The sequence below is a fragment of the Corylus avellana genome, chromosome ca5, assembly GCF_901000735.1.
Source record: "Corylus avellana chromosome ca5, CavTom2PMs-1.0".
Lineage (NCBI taxonomy): Eukaryota > Viridiplantae > Streptophyta > Magnoliopsida > Fagales > Betulaceae > Corylus > Corylus avellana.
This window is the reverse complement of record NC_081545.1, coordinates 21,297,581-21,317,449: the sequence shown is the minus strand read 5'-3', so window position 1 is coordinate 21,317,449 and position 19,869 is coordinate 21,297,581. Positions and strand designations below refer to the sequence as shown.

General features: G+C 36.9%; 1 protein-coding gene across 1 annotated transcript in view; it reads right to left on the bottom strand.

Annotated features, from left to right (window-relative positions):
- Nucleotides 1-4,356: 4,356 nt before the first annotated feature.
- The window catches only part of LOC132181936 (uncharacterized), an 18,782-nt gene continuing 3,269 nt past the window's right edge, over nt 4,357-19,869 (bottom strand). Inside the window, exons 3-13 of the mRNA XM_059595158.1 lie at nt 18,728-18,784; nt 16,568-16,627; nt 16,354-16,481; nt 15,820-16,087; nt 15,658-15,724; nt 13,837-13,907; nt 13,665-13,754; nt 11,146-11,254; nt 8,018-8,109; nt 5,204-5,309; nt 4,357-4,743 (exon numbers count right to left, since the gene is read on the bottom strand). Of these exons, the coding sequence (XP_059451141.1) occupies nt 4,619-4,743; nt 5,204-5,309; nt 8,018-8,109; nt 11,146-11,254; nt 13,665-13,754; nt 13,837-13,907; nt 15,658-15,724; nt 15,820-16,087; nt 16,354-16,481; nt 16,568-16,627; nt 18,728-18,784 (1,173 nt within the window). The 3' untranslated portion in view covers nt 4,357-4,618. The remainder of the gene's footprint in view (nt 4,744-5,203; nt 5,310-8,017; nt 8,110-11,145; nt 11,255-13,664; nt 13,755-13,836; nt 13,908-15,657; nt 15,725-15,819; nt 16,088-16,353; nt 16,482-16,567; nt 16,628-18,727; nt 18,785-19,869) is intronic.

Sequence of the window (19,869 nt, the reverse complement as noted above, 5' to 3'; positions counted from 1 at the left end):
ATCTAAACAGGTGAACTTCAAGCCATCTAATTTGGGTGCCAAGGAACAACGGTGCAGCAAAATACGGACCTCGGGCCAGGGGGGCTAAGACCTGCTCCATGCCCTAAGTACCCCAAAATCGGTGGTCCCAACTAGTCACTTGATGGCCAACACTTAGAAGCAACCCCAATTGGAAATAAAGACTAGATGCCCAACGCCCAACTAGTTGGACTAGCCGGCCATGGGAATGAGGGGCTACTGGAGTACCTAGATACCGAAGGGTCCGTTAGCCCAAAAAGAGGCCCTTTGGGCCCAAGTAAGCCTATGATTTTGGTCCACCACAAGTCTAACTTGAGGCATAAACTCACTAAGAGCATGTTTGGGATTGTATTTGAGAAATAGAGCTTTTAAGTCAAAAAACACTTTTTGGCAAAAGCTTCATTTTTAAGTTTTTGCCAAAAGTGCGTTTTTGTCATTTTTAAAGTAAAAAAGTCAAATAAGTACTTTTGAAATTTTTTACCAAACACGCCAACTTCTGTTTAGCACAACTTTTTAGATACTAAAAATACTTTTTAAACTCTTTAACGTAATCCCAAACAGGCCCTAAGTGTAGGCACAATGGATCCCTTTCACCCCACACATGCGCTCAAACGGTTGTGGCTGAACAAGGAAAAATGCATGACTTTTATTACCTTACGTATCTAACATCAAGTCACTAAGGAAAGAGTCGATGGGGGAGCTCACTCAAGGAAAGCAATTCAAGAGGATCAACCGCCTACCATTCTAGTTGCTCACCTCCGGCACTCACCATACTAAATCCATTTACCAATTGAGGATGGGAACTACTCTATGAAAAGTAGAAATATCAATGTCACATGCATACACATTCTTCCTCTCTCGCTCTTTTCATTCAGTTTTCTTTAAGACACCTTATTGACTTAGGCATCGGAGGCTTTCCACTGGCCCCTTCCGGTTGGCATCGCCCCGATAGTCTTCCTCGCCAATCCGACAGTTCAGAAAATTTACTGTATCAACATACAGCAACAAACTCGAAGTAGAAGATTCATCCACCTTTTGTATGCAGAGAGGCTATGACATTATTGAATAAGACTTGGCCAGTGACGGATTGTTTTATATTGAATATGAATTAAATGATTAAATTTATTACTTAAATAATAATAATAATAATTAATTTTATTATATTAAATAATTAAATTCAATATTTTCTATTCATTTCAGCTTCGTTTAAGTTTGAGATAACACAAGTGTTGATTTAAATGATGATTTAGGGTAGTCTGTTATCAGAGAGAGAAAGAATAAAAACAAAGAAAAAGGCACAAATACTCCAGACAGAAAAAATGGAAGGAAAGTGAAGAATATACCGCCGACACTGTTGTGGTTGGAGCAGCCGGCGACGGCGCGAGCAAGAACAGGAACAGGGTCGGGGGGGAGAGAGTGAGAGAAGGGAATGAGGGGCATGCATATGCACACAGTCGAGGTGGTGCCACCGTCCACTCCCAACACTACCTCTGTCGCGGTCTGATTGGCCGGCATTTCGTGCTCGAAATCCCAGATTTCCCCATTCCTCTGTCTCTTCATCACTCGCTCTCTCACTCTCGCTCGCACCCGGTGGCCAATCAGACGCTCTCCTCTTTGGTTTGGCTTGGCTCCCCCCAAAGAGAGAAGAAAAAATTGAGCCAGGACAAAAGGGACAAGCAGGGAGGAGACAACAGCTGCGAGTCACAATTTTGCTTTACATATTAAAGAAAGACCTGCGAGAGAGAGAGAGAGAGAGAGAGAGAGGTGTTTGGTTGGGATTCGGACTGCAAATGGGTCAAACGCAAGACGATGAAGACTGGACGGACTGGACCCTTTGGAATGCAATTTTTATATTCACCCCATTTTTCTTCATATAAAATATTAAAATGCTGGTCGTGTCTGTCGTGGGACTCCTTTGTAGACAACCTGGTCTTGCCATCTTTGTTGTATATTGGTAACTCTAAGTTGTCGTCTTTACGCTAACTTTGATGCGCATCCCATTATATATATATATATATATATATATATATAAGAGTGATGATGCAGCCTAATTCGGACCACCAATGCCTGCAAAAGAGTGTACGTAAGCATACCGTCTCGGGCAGATGTCATTAGGGTGTAATAACTCATAAAATCTTCAAAGGATTAATTAATTTATAACTTTCTTAGCCAAATTTGATAGATTTGAATTGTTTTCTCATTGGAATTCTAATGGCTGAGTTTTGGGGTTTCTAGAACGCATTAAAAGGACAAGTTTTCCTTTTCCCGTTTACTCTATTGGGCAATTAACTTTTCGTTCTCTTCGGCTTCCAACTTCAATACATCTTTTCTTCTTTTTCTCTTCAAACTGGATACCCTCTGCTTTCCACCGAACTCCTTCCTTTTTTCTTTGTAAATTCTATTGCGTCTATGTGTTAAAACATAGAGAACAAAACCATTTTTTGCTTCCATATCCAAATACACCACACAATAACCTCTCTTTATCTTTCTCTATACTATTAAAATATTATCTCTTTACAATACAAGTTCTCTACTTACTTGAACTTTTTTTACAAAATTCCAATACAATCTCTAATGAAAGACAAAAGCAGGGAGGAGAGAAAAATATTTTGTGTTAAAATAATAAATAGGGCAGATATAGTAAAGCTAAAGTGTTTTTCAATACATTAGGTAGCACTGCAGCATTCCCAATGTTTAGAAAAGCAATAAAAAAAAAATATTGCATGTGACTTTTTATGAATTTTTTTTTAGATTTTCCCTATATTTAGGGAAGTTGCTGCTAGTACTCTTAGCCGGTAATCCCTAGATCTTGAGCCTCTTATCAAGGTTGGTTCCCCTTTGCTAGTAGTGTTTCCTGGCCTTTCCTCGCTCATTGAGCTCACCCTTCCTACTCTTCAATTTTTATCTTGCCTACTCTTGAAATGGTGAATAGACTAACAATGTCGACTTGGAGTCCTTAGGATCGAAGGAAGAGCATGTTGACGCGACTCTTGTGAGAGCTAACCACATAACCTAAAATAGCATCGCGTATCATTAATATAGACTCAAAGCTTTCAAACAATCATGTCTATGACTATAATGTTAACAGGTAACTTTTATCTACTTAAACCTCACAATAAAAGCCATTTGCTTGGCATTTTCACCACAGTGAATTTCTCACTTTATAGCTTGACAACTTGATATACAGCAAAATACCGAAGTGTTTCACAAGAGAAAGAAGTAACTGCGTAAGTTCACGATTTAGTAAGTAAATTTATTAGAGAACTGGTTATATAATGAGCCTTAAGTAACAATTTGTAACCTTCAATTATCAAGCATGGGTTTTCGCAAAGAATAGTAACTGTTGTCCACGTTATTACGCCATCTAAAAAGTGTGGTTTATTTTGAAAAGGAATGACATAATTTCGGTAACAAGTCATTTGTGTTTTAAATGCAAAGAAATCATACATTATACATATATAATTATTATTATTAATCAAAGTTTTCTCCGCATGGTCTATCCAAACACTTAACCCTTTCTTAGTAGGGTTGATGTTGTCCTGAGGAATATGTAGTATAATAATAGTGCCTCACATATTGTTGCATACTAGCTGTTTAACCGACGTCGATCACAGGTGGCCCACACTACTAACAAAGCCATAATGATGACCCATCTTTTTGTGGTACAAGTATAACAAATAACCAATAAATCCAAGGCCACACAATAAAATTAGCACTTTATAACCATAGGGTCAAGGGTCGAGCTCATATAATTGTAGTCCACACTGAAAGTCAATATGTTTAGCCTTGTTACCACCTCTCAGCAGAATCAAATCATATTGACCGGACCAAATTATGCGCAATGGAAGCGTGATTTGGTTAAGATGCTGATGGCTGAAATACATTTTTTTTATTTTTTATTTATGTTGTCCCAGCCTTGCTCAAGAGAACAAACGACATGATCACTTGCAAAAGTCAAATGAAAAATGCTACATCTTGACATCTCTGTAGATGTACACCAGCATGACATACAAAACTTTTCAATCGCCTCAGACATGTTGGCTAGTCTGAAGAAGTTTGGTGAACAAGGTTGTGCTGCTAGATAGAACACGACACAGAGCCTAGTTGATACAAAAAGTAGAGCTTGTCCCTTTCGCGATCATATTAAAAACACCGATTTCAAATACGCACCGGTGAGCAAGTAATTTGGATTATGGTTCTAGGTTAAGCATAACTCAATAAGTAATGATAAAGAGCAGGATTTCCTAGTCAATCACTGACTGGTTTAAGTGATTTTGATGAGGAAAAAATAAAAAATTTATTATCAATAATACCATTAGATATTACGACAAGAGAGAGAGACAATAAAATAGTATAGCACAATTTAAATAGCTAATCACTGCAAATATTTTTAAATTAAATCATCTCAAACTTATAAATTTCAACATGATACAGATTTCTCTCTCCACCCACTTTCAAGTTGAGAAGCACACCCTTACTTTATAGTTAAACATGGGGCTAGGATTGAAGATGCTACTCAACCAAACCAATATACAACCTATGAAAAGATGATTAAACATTAGTTCGGTTAAACATGGTTTTAACCTACTTAAAACCAAACTCAAACGTCTGTTTTCTCCCCCATTTTCATATCAGTTGAGTTATATGCAGCATCAGCCGAAGATGTGTCAATATCATTCAGACCCAATTCCTCGTTCTGCTCCCACGACCTCTCGTATTCTTCAACTGGAGACAACCAATTAAGTATCATATAATAGAACAATCAAATCTGTATATTGCAGCAGAGCATTGCATAAACAGTCCAATGCATAACTAGAAGCAGTAGGCACTACAGAAGTAAAAGGCTCCGAATTCCCAACCCTACCCCACTGTCACACGTCTGAAATATGGCAGTGTAAACTTAACCTACTTGGTCTCTGTATTATAATAGAATATATTGAAAAATACAAAAGACAAAAAGCAGAATCTACTCTAGATGTGGAAAGCCATCTCATTTACATATCTCTATGGTTTGATCATGAACAGACTGAACTGAACTGAACTGAACAACTAAAGATATCTCCTTTCAACAAAAGCATTATCAATCCAGGTGAATCCTCAAATGGGTAAATTTCTTTTACCATAGGTACTATTATAAATTATGTTTCAACAGCATGGTCTGAGATTTGTGGGAACCAAAACTTACACGTCATCTGATCGTCATCTTTGATATCCTCAGTCACTGGTGCAACAAAAGAATTTGCTAAAGCATCATCTAGTATTAAGGTCCAAGGCTCTTCCAAGCTCAGAAGCTGCAAAATAGTAAAGCGTTGCAGCAGTGAGACAAGGTAAAAAACAGAGTTGCCAAGCCATGAAGGATTATGTTCCAGAAGAACATATCACCATGCAATTCCTTTTTAGTATCAACAACTATTGCGACAAAGCACATCTAGCAAAATTCTTTAAAGCATCATGACCATCAGAGCCAATGTTCAAATAACATACATCATTGAACTTATTTTTGCAAACAGAAGATGTTCAGTCAGTATGTTCGTTGTTGGAGGTGATTTTGACATTTCAACACCAAGTCAGACTACATCTTTGAAAATTTCAAGCTTGCCCAAGGTACACTTTAGTAAGCTATTTTGAATCTGGGATCGTTTTGAAAAGAGAAAAGGAAAAAAGAATTTGGTTTGCCATGTGAATACAATATTTTTTTTCTTTGGGAGCGCTCATGAATTCACAACTTCACCCCCCACGCTCGTGGAGGAAACTGTGCTCTTGGAGTAGGAGCTCATTAGCCACTGATTTTGCATACTAAAGATTCATATCACGTACTCAAAATACAAACCTAAGATCAATATCTTCTTTTAAATATTAATTTTTAATATTTCCAAAGAGGCTCCAAGAATGCTTCCTTAAAAATACTAAGATTTTCAGCAACCAATAGTTCTGCAGAAAATTAAAAGAAGTGTAGGGAACAATAAAGAGATGGTGCCAACTCTTACTTAAGGCTGTGCATGTGTTTCGATGCAAAATGGTTTCCAGTGAAAATGGTTTTGGAGAAAATAACTGATTTTTCATTGTTTTGCGGAGACCCTGAAAATAATATCGAAAATGTTTTTCGTTGTTTAGTTGGAATAATGAGGCTTGGGGAGTTAAGACGGAGTGGGGATCATGGCCAACAGTTAAGAGGATGGCACCAGAAGGAAGGGCACTGGGTTCCTTTGTAAGGATGGGGTTAGACAAGCTCCAAAAAATGACTTACACGTCAAGAGGCATAAGTCATTTCTCCCCTACAGTGACAAATTTGTTGTTGGCCCCAAAATCATTTTCTGTAACCAGTATTTCCACCCACACAGAACACCGAAAGATGGAAAAAATAATTTTCTGCAAACATTCTATGTCAAAATAAACGCAGCCTTAAAGGATAAAACGTAAGGGCAAAGTTATTGTGAGCTATTGTGAATAGAAATGGGCAAAGTTGGACAAGTTTTTTTTTTTTTTTTTTTTACTTATCAAAAAAAAAACTTGTCCAACTTTGCCCATTTCTATTCACACTTCCCCACTATTCTATTCTGTTAACCACAACTCCTATGCTTAGAATTTTCATTTAATCACACCATTCCATTCGTACACGATTAGAAAATTGGTAAGGTAATTGTGTTTCATGATAGTCATGTGGTACACTAATCAATGAGCAAATGACGTGTTTTGAGGGAAAAAAAAGTGCATATTCATATCATTATCTCATCTATCAAAGCTAATTCTTATAAAGAAAGCGGCAAATATCAAATAACCATTTTGTGACTTGGTCGATTTTGATTTTAAAACCTTAGTTGTTAATTGTTCTATTTCACTAACTTAGGCTATCCCACTTTTGCAATGTGCGACCTTCATCCAATTTTCAGTCAAATTGATAACAAAAATGCTGGGAAATTACAATTATACCACATTAGATGAAAAACTAAAGAAAAAGCAAAAAATAAGAAATATATTAAACAATTCTAGCTGTGGCTGGGTAGGCATGACCCTACCACGGTGGCTATGGTGGTCAACCTCCATGGCCACCATGGAGGTGGCCATACAGGTACTTCTATGGTAGAGCTCCATGGCCATGGCCATGGAGGCTGACCACCATGGCAGTGGAGGGCCATGGAGGCCCAATCTCATGGTGGCCGGGCATGTGAAATTACAATTGTATCCCCTACTATGAAATGAAAATTAAAAATTAGAAAGAAAAAGGGAAGACAAAAAAGGTTGGACCTCCACCATGGTTTTCCATCTCCACAGCTGTGGAAAACCATGGTGGAGGTCCAACCTTTTTTGTCTTCCCTTTTTCTTTCTAATTTTTAATTTTCATTTCATAGTAGGGGATACAATTGTAATTTCACATGCCCTCTGTTATCAATTTGACAGAAAATGGGATGAAAGCCATGCATTGCAAAAATTGAATAACTCAAGACAGTGAAAAAAAAAAAAGGTTTCTAAATCGATCAAAGCACAAGATGGTTATATGATATTCCCTAAAAAAGAGAATATAATTTCTATCAATTATTCTATATATAAAAAACAATGGTGTAAAATATTATTCCAGGTTGTGGGTTCCACCAATGTCAAGTCCCACAGGTTGCATGTGTAGCTTACCACTCAAAAAGTATTAATCCAGGTCATGTGTGTGACATACTAGTTTTTTAGTTAAATGACTGCCATGTAATGGAAGGGTTGCCATTAAACCAATCATTTAAAACATTAAAAATTAGGGGAGTGGGATTAGAAAAGACTCAAAGTTACAGGGGAATTGGCACAGTTTATCCTAATTATAAACAGTTTGCTGCCCACAATCCTGAAAGGATTAGATAAAAACAGGAAGGGCTTCAGACAATAGCCATTGCACTTTACTACCAGGTTGGAATCATTAGTTATTGCATCACATTGACTTGTGTACGTGGTCATTTATGAAGCTCAACCTACATTACTGCTTTCTAAATCAAATTTGTCCAAATTCATGCTCTGGTACCTTGTTTAGCCTTGCTTTGAACTCTTGCCACTTGGTCCTTTTACAATCATCAAGACTATCTCCAAGCGTAAATCCATGCACTCTCTCAAGACCTGCACATGTAAGTTACATAATTTAAAAACAAAGCACCAAACAAAAGATGTAGGCCCTGTTTGGCAACCCCTTTTTTCCCCTCAACACTATTTATGCACCATTTCCAAAATAAAAAATCAACATCAAAATATTCTCACTTTTTTCACTTTTTATATCACATCATTCACTTTTTATTACTATTCAAATAAAAAAATCACTACAAAACAAAACTTTCACTTTTCAATACAAAAAATTGAAAGCTTTATACTACATCAAGCATTTTCAACTACACTAATAAAGGCAAAAAAGCTTTGCCAAACAAGGTCATATACCTGCATATAATGCAACAAAGGAAAAGGGGGGCCAACAAACCGAAAAAAAAAAAAAGGCTGAGTGCCAAACTTGTTGGACAAAATAAATCAAACGCATTGCATAATATTGATCTAAATATTCAAAGACATTTCACAACATTTTGCAGCCAAGATTCCATACCTCAATGTTTTTTTTATTATAGTGCTAGGACGTTTCAAACAATTTCAGTGAAACATCGCTTCAATGATAGAAATATATCATACATTTTTGCTTCAGATCCTTACATATACCAGAATATTGTAAATAGTTATCAGCAGTCACCTTAATCAGGTTTTTTATGAGCTGCCTGTTTCTGCCTTTCTTTCTTTTTTTGATTGAAGGTAGAACTTGTGCATCTATCGGTAGGTTGTAAGGTGTAGGAGGGGGTTTTGCTTGGGGTCTATTTTGGCCTATTGTGGGGGTTTTCTTTTTTCTTTTCTGTTTTCTTCCTGGGTATTTAGGGGCACCTCACGCTTTTAATAAAATTAGGCATGACTTATAAAAATTAAAAAAAAGTAAAAAAGAAAAAAAAAAAAGAAAAGAAAAAGAAAAAAGAACTTGTGTATCTATCTCGAACAAAATCTTATGATATCCCGTAGGCAGCAACTACACTTGGTCTAATAACCATGACCCTCCAGCAATGTCCAAAATTGACAAGTTCCTTCTCTCTCTTTAATGGGAAGCCCGCTTTCCTGATGTTTCTCAAAGAAGGCTCCCTAGAGTTTTTTTCGGATCACTTTCCTTTATTGCTTAACCACAATGTTGTCGGTAGGAACAAAGGGTATTTTTAAGTTGAGAATATGTGGCTAAAATTTAACGGTTTTGTGGAAAAGGTGAAACAATAGTGGCTGTCTTATAGATTTCAAGGATCCAATAGTTTTGTCTACCCCCAAGGGGTTGGCCTAGTGGTTGAGGCTTGTGGTCTTAGGGAGTATCACCCCTTAGATCCCAAGTTCAAGGCTTGCTAAGTGCAAACTTTCCCTTGAGGTCACACCCTCGGTGTAAAAAGCCAGCGAGTTACCATGATTTGTGTAGAGAAACTTTTGAGGGTGCGATGCACGGGTTCGAGGTTTACTCTGCAGGGGTGGGTCTGAAGGGCCCTACCTTATTGAGGTTCCTCGTCATAAAAAAAAGGGAAAATTACAGTTTACCCCCCCAAAGTTGTCAGCGATTTGCAATTCCGCCTCCAAAGTTTCAATTTTTGCAATCCACCCCCCTAAAGTTTCAATTTTTTTCAATTCAGGCATTCCGTCAGTCAAAGCCGTTTTGACTGACGGAACAGTGATCACGTGCAAGTCACGTGATCACTGTTGGTTGTTTTTTTCCCAAAATGCCCCCATCCCTACCCCCATCCCAAAAAAAAAACTATAATCTCTTCGGGCCATCTCCCCCACCATTCAGCAGAGATCTGTTGCACCAAATCATAAGCTAGCAAGTTTTATCCATGGTGGAAGGCCTTGGGGCAGTGGTTGCTGTTTGCCATATCAGTACAAGCAGAAGGAGCGGAAGGCGCGACCGGGCCTCTTTTTAGTGAAAAGAGAGTTTTCGAAACAGGATTATCACCAACCCTTGGATTCCCCCCATCCAACGGCCTTGCAGCTGCAAGAGCTGTGGCCACAGTGGTGATGATCACAATCAGCAAAATAAACATCATATTTCTCCCAGTGGCTCCAAAATTCTTCCGGCAAAATTCCATGGTTGTATATATATGCATATATATATATGGGGAAACGATGGATTCTTAATATGTTTCTCTACGAAGGGGACTGATTTCAAATGAGCAAATAAAATACTCTCGGGCCTCCATACTTATAGGAATAAGATCTCTCCAAAGGAAAAAGGAAGCCATGATCGATAGCAGTGGCCAAATCTTCTAGCAGCGCAGTTTAATTAATTTATCCGAGGAAAGGCATGGTTCTTTGGGAAAAAAACAACCAACAGTGATCACGTGACTTGCACGTGATCACTGTTCCATCAGTCAAAGCGGCTTTGACTGACGGAATGCCTGAATTGAAAAAAATTGAAACTTTAGGGGGGTGGATTGCAAAAATTGAAACTTTGGAGGCGGAATTGCAAATCGCTGACAACTTTGGGAGGGTAAACTGTAATTTTCCCTAAAAAAAAATATAGTTTTGTTTACCAAAATCACAAAGGTGGGCACAACTTTGAATGAGGCTTTGGTTGCCTTTTCAAATAGCTAAGGTAATACAAGAAGATGTAGGTAAAGATGCTTGACTTTTTGAAAATGGGCTCTTAGTTAGTACATCCCAGGAAGAAATGGAGGATCCTTATTTAGGGATGGAGTATGTAATTTTTCCATCTATTGAAGTCTTCAAAATGAATTCTACGATGCAAATATATAAGGCACAAAAAGCATTTGAGGCATCAATTTTCATAAGCCTCTTGAGTTAAGAGGTGTGCACCATAGAGGACTGTTCAGCACTTCAGCACTTCAAGGCATTCTCAGAATACCTTGCATCGAAGCACACCTTAGGTGTGCCTGAAGAATACTTCTGAAGATTATGATCTAAAGAACACAAAAGTGTAATACCACCATCAATTCGTAACCCAAAACAAAATTCTCAACCATAACAAATTTGGGCTGAATCAATTCAGGGTAACAATATCTCAATCAACTGAAATAGTCCGCATATGCATAGAAAATATGGAATGAAAAAGAAAAGAAGAGTAGACTTGTTACTCACTTTCACTAATTTTTGTAATCAAACCTTCAACAGTTGTAACAACTCCTCCCAAAGTGCCACTAGCCAGCTCCAAGTCAAGCTCTGGGACCTCCACACTTGCAGTATCCGACTGATACAACCCAATGACTTTTTATCAGACAATATTTTGTAGCCTTCTACAAACAGGTCTAAAAGGAGAAGAACAGAATTCTGTTTCCCAATTTCAGTTCAAAAAGATTTACAATTAAATAGCAAGAATAAGACAAAAAGAAACAGAAAAATGTGAGTTTAGACTTTACTTCAAGGAGATATAGTATATGATAACCACAGTTATACATACAATGCTGGTGTACCTATGTACTTACTTGAGTTTCTTTTCTCTAACTTTAAAAAATATATATATTTTTTTGATAGGTAACTTAAAAAAAATATATATACTGTTAGGAGGGAGCGTGGCTAGGATAGATCCAGTTCAGGGCAAGGATAATACTGTTTTGAACCAATCTTTCCCTAGCCAAGAAGATTTCAACGAGAAGGTTAGACCGAGAATTGCTGAAATTTCTTCTCTGGTCGGGCATGAAGAACAGGTCTGTTGTCCTACAGATGAACCACTTCCGCATTCGGAATTGGTTCTCTGTGCTATGCAGGGGAAGAGCCTACCTTACCCCCTTGCAACCATTAAAGAGCCAATGTTTCCCGCATACGATTCTTTAGATTGGGTGCTGCAAAAAATTAGGGACTTTCATCACTTTGTGGGGGTCCTGTGAGGTGTTTGAGGAAGAGCTGATGGCTTTGCTCGCTGCCATCTCAAAGTGGACCATAAACAAAAGGCTCTAATTAGTTCTTTTTTTTTCTCTTTCTAAATTAGTGAGTAGAGGGGACCATGAATTGAAGAGGTTATCTTGTTCTATGAATTACAACATTAAGGGAGGCATTTCTAACAGAGGTAGAGGTAAATTAAGAAGCATAAAATATTTAGGAATGTGAGACGGTTGAATGAGAGGGATAAACGGCTGAGGTAAAAGGAATTTACTCCGAGATTGGAAGGCTTGTTTGTCTTCAAGAAACTAAATTGGAGTTTTTGTCTAGGGCTGATGTGTGTAGTTATAGGCAGTCTACATGTGGACTAGTGTTACTTGGGTTCAAGAGGGGCTTCTCACAGGATTTTGTTAATGTGTGATGGTAGGGTGGTGGAAAAAGATGTGGTGGTATTTACTATAACTTGTTCCTTCAGAAATGTTTCTGATAACTTTGCTTGGGCTTTTGCGGGTGTTTATGGCCCTAATATCGATCATGAGAGAATGTTGCTTTGGGATGAACTGGCTGGGTTGCTTAGTTGGTAGAATTTACCGTGGTGTATTGGGGGTGGTTTCAATAGCATCCGCCTTCATGCAATTCCCATTCTTCCCCTCCCATATTAGAGCTTTCTGAATTTATTTTTGAATAGGGTCTTATGGATATCCTTCTTGTAGGCAAAAACTTCACATGGTCTAATAACCGAGATCCTTTGTTGTGGTCCAAAATAGACAAGTTCCTTCTCTCCCTTGACTGAGAAACCTAGTTTTCAAATGTTTCTCAGACGAGGCTCCCTAGGTTCTTGTCGGATCATTTCACAATGCTCAACTGTGGTGATGTTAATCAGAGAAATTTATAAAAAGCGAAGGCAGCCCTAAGCATACAGGTTTTATTTCTGTTGTTCTTTTTGCAGATGGTACTTAAAGTTTGAGAATATGTGGTTAAAGTCAGGGTTTTCTGGAAAAAGTTAAACGGTGAAGGTTGTCTTCTAGCTTTCAAGGATCTCCAAGTTCTATCCTGGTGCGTAAACTGAAAGTTTTGAAAGTGGATTTGAAAAAATGGAATGAGGTATTTGGCAATGTTGAGAAGAAGAAAAAGTTCTTTTTGGATGTGCTCTCTAAGGCCTGATTTATGGCAAAGGAAAGACCTTTATCTGACAATGATAAGTTGAGAAAGGCTGAGATTATTAGGGAGTTGAATAGGATTACTCTATTGGAGAAAGTAAATCGGAGACAGAAATCGAGGGCACTTTTTCTGAGGGAGAATGCATCATTTTTTTCACCGTATAGCTAACTTTAATAGAAGAAATAACTCCATTGAATCTTTAGAGGTTAATGGTTTGTCATTTCTACAATTTTTTCACACTACAGGATTTGAACTCTCAACATGACCAATGGGAATATTAACATTCCCTGCTCAAACTGATCCAAATTTTAGCAGACCCCAGATTTGTCATCTTCTTGTGTCTAAAACTCCTTACATCCCACAACTCACTTTGATATCCCCCTCCATGGCAAGTCTTTCTGTTTCCTTTCAACATACTCTTTTTCCTTTATATTATATACTCTTCACTAATCACTTTAAACATAGGATACTATGGTGAGGTACAAAAGATAACCACCGAACACCCAGTAAAATAAGTCAGTGTGGCTACACTGATGCCACATAAAAATCTAACTGGTATGAAAGCACATTCTATGCATTGCACATAAACCAGCAAAATTCAGATAACAATCATGATGAACCTTTATTAGATCACGGCTTAGATCACTGATGTTTTTCACAGTAAGAGCAATTCTCTTCCCTTTTTCAGGAATTCGCCCACCAGGCTTCAACTGCATAAAAGAGTATGATTATCACCAAAAGAAGGAAATTAGAAGAAAAAAAGAAAAAAAAGTGTAGCAAATTACTACAAACCTCAGAATTGCGGTAACCACAAGCATCACAAGTGGATGCCATGACGATTACTTCTTGGAAGTAGGGAATCTCTGTTTTGGTTAAGATCAACAAAATTCATTCTAAGGGATGCACAGAGTTCAAAGTCATGGAAAAAATTCAGATTGGTTAAATTGTAAAATTGAAGTGATACTGAACGCTGAACTGAATTACACGTGGTTTGTTAAAGCATCCAAGCCAATAGCCTAAAGCTATCAGGTGGAGAAACCTAACCAATATGGGATAAATTACCCTCTCTCATCTCCAGGCCCAACAAAAGCCAAAACCAACACAGACAAACCCAATGACCCAAATGAAACCTCAACAAAGGCAAACATGCTTGATACATGAGGTCCACAAACAAACAAACAGGGATCAATGTTAAAACCTCCAACCTAAAAGCTTAAGCTATTACAGGGAGAACCCCAACTACTTTATAAACCCACAACCAAGCTCAAATCTACCCATTGTTGGATCATTTTTAACATAAGTCCCAAATTTAAGATCAGACTTGCATTTGACAACACTGACAACTCCTAATGGCAATGTTCAGACTAAAACAAAAACATGATGTAATAGCTAACTTTTCTCTCAAAGAACTAACTTGAATCCATAGTTGACTAAAACGGTTTTAGAAATTCTCTGCATCAATATAAACACACATTCTCGTCCAAATATTACTTCATAGTAAACTGCAAAGAGACTGGGATTTTGCCAATAACACAATATAGCAAACTAATAAAATTTTCAAGAAGCTCATCTACCTTCTGCCATTCACCTGTCCCTTCAACATATTTTTTCATTTCAAAAATTTCTTGTTTGGAGCAATTCCAATAAAAGAACCACATCTCAACATTCTTGGTTGTCCTCATCCTTAAACTGTGTGGCCTTTTGGCACATTCATCCTCTCCAAAAGATTTTTCCATCTTTGAGCATCCCAGTGGTCCCCATTGATCTATCCTTAAGTTGGCAGTGGAATATAGCCTTGGACTTCAATATTAACATATACACTTCCTTCTTACACCTCTTTTCTTGAACTTTAACATGTTTTTCTCTCTTTTAGGCTATTATATTTGCACACTTGTTTTACCTTTTCAGATGATAATAGGCTTTTGAATTTACATAAACATATGTCTTCATCCCTCGGTAAAAACGTTCCACCATTTTAGCTGTATACTGACATAGATGAAGGTATTCCTACCAAACATGAATTCTCAGGAAATATCTACAGAAGATCTCAAACAGTCAGAAATGACTACAACTTTAACATGACAAATTTCGCACTGAAAAAAAAAGGTCAAAAAAAAATAATAAAAATATCATCTTATATAATCTTACTGTATCATGTGATAGTGTATACTCTCAGACCTAGAGGACTATGAGGCAGATATTAGAATTCTGCTACTCTTTACTGGCAGGAAATATTATATTTTTCAAGCATGATATTCCACCTTTAATTAATTTATAGTACAATCTCCTGTAAACCCCCATGATGTGATAAAGGGAGGATATTAGGGGAAGCAGTGTGTAGATTTTAAAAAGCAGTTTCACCACAAATTTAGTTCACCTAAAAAAGAGCAGAAACTACTATAAAGCATTCATATTTTCATATTGTGAAAGACGGTCTAGAAAAAAGATAAAAAGTATGCAAATAACTATACCAAGCACAATTAATACAAAAAATTAATCAGAAACAGATAGGACTAAAAATTTCACTAAAAACAAATATGTTATCTATATTTGCCTGACTGAGGAAAAACATCAAAATATAGCTAGGAAAGTCAAATGAAGTAACAAGGATACTGGTAACAAACATTCGCGTCTCACACTTGGAGGCACAAGTTCCACATGTTGATGGAAAAGTCATCACCTATCAAACAAGAGCAGGCAAGACGTACTATATAAAATTTGAGGTGCACAGATAAAACAAAACTTAACCAGTTTAAACTTCAGCAATTGCCTTACTTCTTCTGGTGCAGAGTACCGAAACACAGTTTCCACAATATCTGCACTATTACTCTGAGCGATGGACCGATGAGCAGCTGTTGCCCCAACTGAGCCATGTGGTTCTCTTCTGACTTCATCGGAAGCACCACTTGTTTCCTCTGTTGATGGTCCACCACAGTGGTCTCCTGACTGTGAAGGGTCCGCAAGATACCCCAGTGATGCTTGTTGCTCTGGAGTTCGCTCATAGAACTTGATTATCAAGGATGGATCCAGGGAAGGAGAAAACCTATCCATAGATAATTATAACCTAATTGAGCTAAAATAAGAGCAACTGATGGTTCAAAATATTAATGGAAAAAGCAACAAAGGCCAGGTCTGTCCCAAATGCAAGTTAATTGAGTTCTTTCATCCCAGAGAAATCACAAAAAAGATTGATGCATAAGACCATCAAGATTAATGCATAAATTCATAAAAGAAAACCAGTTCAGAAAAATGAAGTTTTCCCTATCATGTATGAGTAAGGTTTCCCAGTCACATCAAAGTATTTCTTACGGGTTCTCAATGAAGCTGTTTCCAGAAGGATCATCCAGGATGAAGGAGAAGGATGAATCTCCAGTTGCACAAGCTTTCAGTTTCAACAAAAACTGGTCTATCGCTTCAGCAGTTTGAGGATTCACTTTCTGGAAAACCCAGAAAATTGCATTAAGTTACTTAAAGAGGAAATTATATAATATTTGATATCGCAAATCCCAGAATTAATATGCACCTTGCGTTCTTCTTGAAGGGCCTGCAGCTCATCTACAGCTCGTACTAGTATCCCTTCCACCTAGAGTAATTACATCAGATATATAAGATAGTTAAAAAGAGAGTAGGAAGGAAAAAAGTTCTGGAAACATGTTATAGAAAATGGTGAACCACACGCTGAAGATATGAGAGATTCATACACCAAAGTGCATGATCAAAATTTATACAACGGGACCTAACATGATTAGAATGTTCAAATTGATATAAAATCCACCAGAAACCTTACAGAATATACTCAACACTACTCAAAACTTATCCAGACCTGACGAAATTTTTTTTTCTCAAAGCAATTGCAACAGAAACATTTTCAAGTGAAACGTGCCATATCACACAGGGTACAGGCTAGTACCAACACCAACAACAACAATAATAATAACAATAATAATAATGATGATGATGATGATGATGATGATAAGCGCATAAAAATATGGCAAGGGTTTTATATTCAGGGCAAAAATACTTGTCTATGAGTATCAGAACATGACACCTATAAATTAAGCACCCCACCAAACCCCAACTAAAAGGACACCCATAAATATTGCAGAATTTTCATTTTAGTCTCTTCTATGGTATAGTTTCTCATCAGAAAATATTAGCAACCTGAGGTTTGTACATGTGAAGTCATTGTAGCAGAAGTTTCACATGCTCATGAGGAAACATGGGTATCATAACATGCTTAAAAATCAATGCTCTACTTATGCGCCCATGAGCTAAATGCACCTCCTCCCCCCATATAAATGAGATGAATTATAAGTTCGTAACGCAACCCACTGGATACTTGAGCCAATTACGAATCCAAAAAACAAAACAAAACAAAACAAAACAAAACAAAACAAAACAAAAAAACAAAAAAACAAAAAAAACAAAGGTTACACTGACAACCCTACACAACTTCAACTTGAGCATCATAAGACTTAAAATATTTTTTATGCAAGTAAATTGGAAAATCTGTTCACCAATGGTAAGGGGGAAACTCTGTGAGTGCCAATGCATTATTGTAGAAACAGGAAGACGAACTACATGTTCAAACTTGTTTCCACCACTTGCAAATATCTTCTCTCTTTCTTTTTGATAAGTAATGCATATGCATTCAAAGCACAGAGGGGAGCAACCCTAGTACACAGGGAATATACAAGAGAACCCCTAAATTATAGAAAAAAGAAGCACATAACTCCAAAAACTCAGAAAAATTAGAGACATGCACACTATTCCAGGCCACTTTCCAAGTATACAGGGATTGTAGCATCATCTTCTTTCTTTCTTAAGGTGTGTAACTATTTATTTTCCCCATACAGCACTATTAGCAGCCATAATATGGTTTCCCCCTATGATTGATCTTAGTAGAATTATCAGATTTTAGTCAGTGTACAAAATGAATTAAGACTATCTAGGGGGAGAATGCATAGCTAAAGTTGTGTCATGGAAAATCTGATTAAAAATTTAGTTTCAAATAATTAAAAAACTGGGAAATGGGTTACATATTACTAAGCTTGATCCATCTAATTCCTTAGAAACAGAACTTCTCTCACTATTATCTCTGGATATAATTATTTTCAACATGTTCTTTTACAAATCCTCATCCAAAGAGTTCTATAATTATGTATCCCTATATTTTACATCATTTTGATGCAACTTCAATCTGCAAACTTTGGAATTAGAAATATTACTCTGCATTCGAATTCCAAACCCAAATTCCAATCAGAGTCTTAGCGACAACAGTGTTCATGGAGGCAATCACAGAGCAAATCATTTAAACATCCAATTTTTTTCCTCCAATTAAATACTAAACTTTTCTTAAGTAGGGGGGTATTTCATTTTAAAGCTTTTTACCCTATATAAGTGCATTCAGTTATATCTTGATTGCACCTTCCAGAAAAATGAAAGGAAAGCTATTTTTCTACTTTTTTGCCTTCTAATAATACTTCAAAATCTAACGCATACTAACATCATCCTAGAGAGTTATTCAAATGTAGCAACAAAGGCCCACTACTAACTGAGCTACCATCTCATAAGGATGAGAAAACACATTGCCAGCTGAAGATATTCATCAACAAACCAGAGCCACTTAAAAACTCAACTAGAGGGAGAAATAAAACAAAAGACCAGAGTTTAAAGAAGATACTGTTGACAGAGATCCACGCTGAGCCTCGGGAGGAATTTCAAAATCCAATTCAGGAATCTGCACAAATAAAGAATAAAAGAAAATGCACAACTCAATATCCCAATATTAGAAACTCAACAGATTGCTTGCTGAGCCAATGCACACAAGATAGCCATGTCATGATCAAGTAAAAGTCAGAATTTACTCCATTATTGCAAGAATCTGATATATTCTTCTTATTTTCCTTGAGTTTTATTCATCTTGGAAGGTAAAGCACGGTAGTGAATGAACCAAATTTAATATTTTTTTAAAAAAGAAAAGAGATAGAGACTACCTTTGCAGTTCCAACACTCTTTTTTTTTTATAAGTAAATATGATATAAAAGAGCGCAGAGGGGCACAACCCACATACACGGGAAGAAACACTCTTAGAACAACAAAAACCTGGTGTAAGAAACACCAGCTAAAGTACTCTTTGCAACCAACACAGGGAGGGAGAGGGGAGAGAGAAAAGATTTAAAACGAAAAAAGAAAAAAAAAAAAAGTTACTTTATGTCATCTCCATACAACAAACTAACCCACAGCAGGCCACACACCAAATTCAAAGTGTTTCTATGTACAAGGTGTACAATGTGACCACCATTTAAATAGAGAAAAGGCCAAATGCGTTTACCAACTTGAGACACATTGCCCTAGGTCTGCTCCAGATTTATCATGCAAAATTCATAATGTAAAGAAGTAAAAAGAAATGGGGGGAAATCTCAGATATCATCTAAAGAATTGAACTGAACAATAGCTTGACCTGAAGAAATATATACCCTCAATATTCATACACACAAATAACTTACAGTAAAACATAAAGAACACAATCCTTTTAACAATAGCAACCAAGAGTAAAATATTGCTGGAATAAAAAAAAATAAAAAACATAAAAGACAGATACCAAGTCAAGTCATAGATACCAAGATCAGGTAATGCTATCATAGAAGAAAACAATTTTAACACCACGGTCTAAGGTGACAGGGTAATCGCATGCAGAGTAGAACACATTACCAAATTGAATGAATAAATAAATAGTCTCAGACAAGTCATTTAAACAATCAACAGTTAATCAACAGTTAATTGAACTCTGGTGATATATATCTTAAACACCTATATATATAT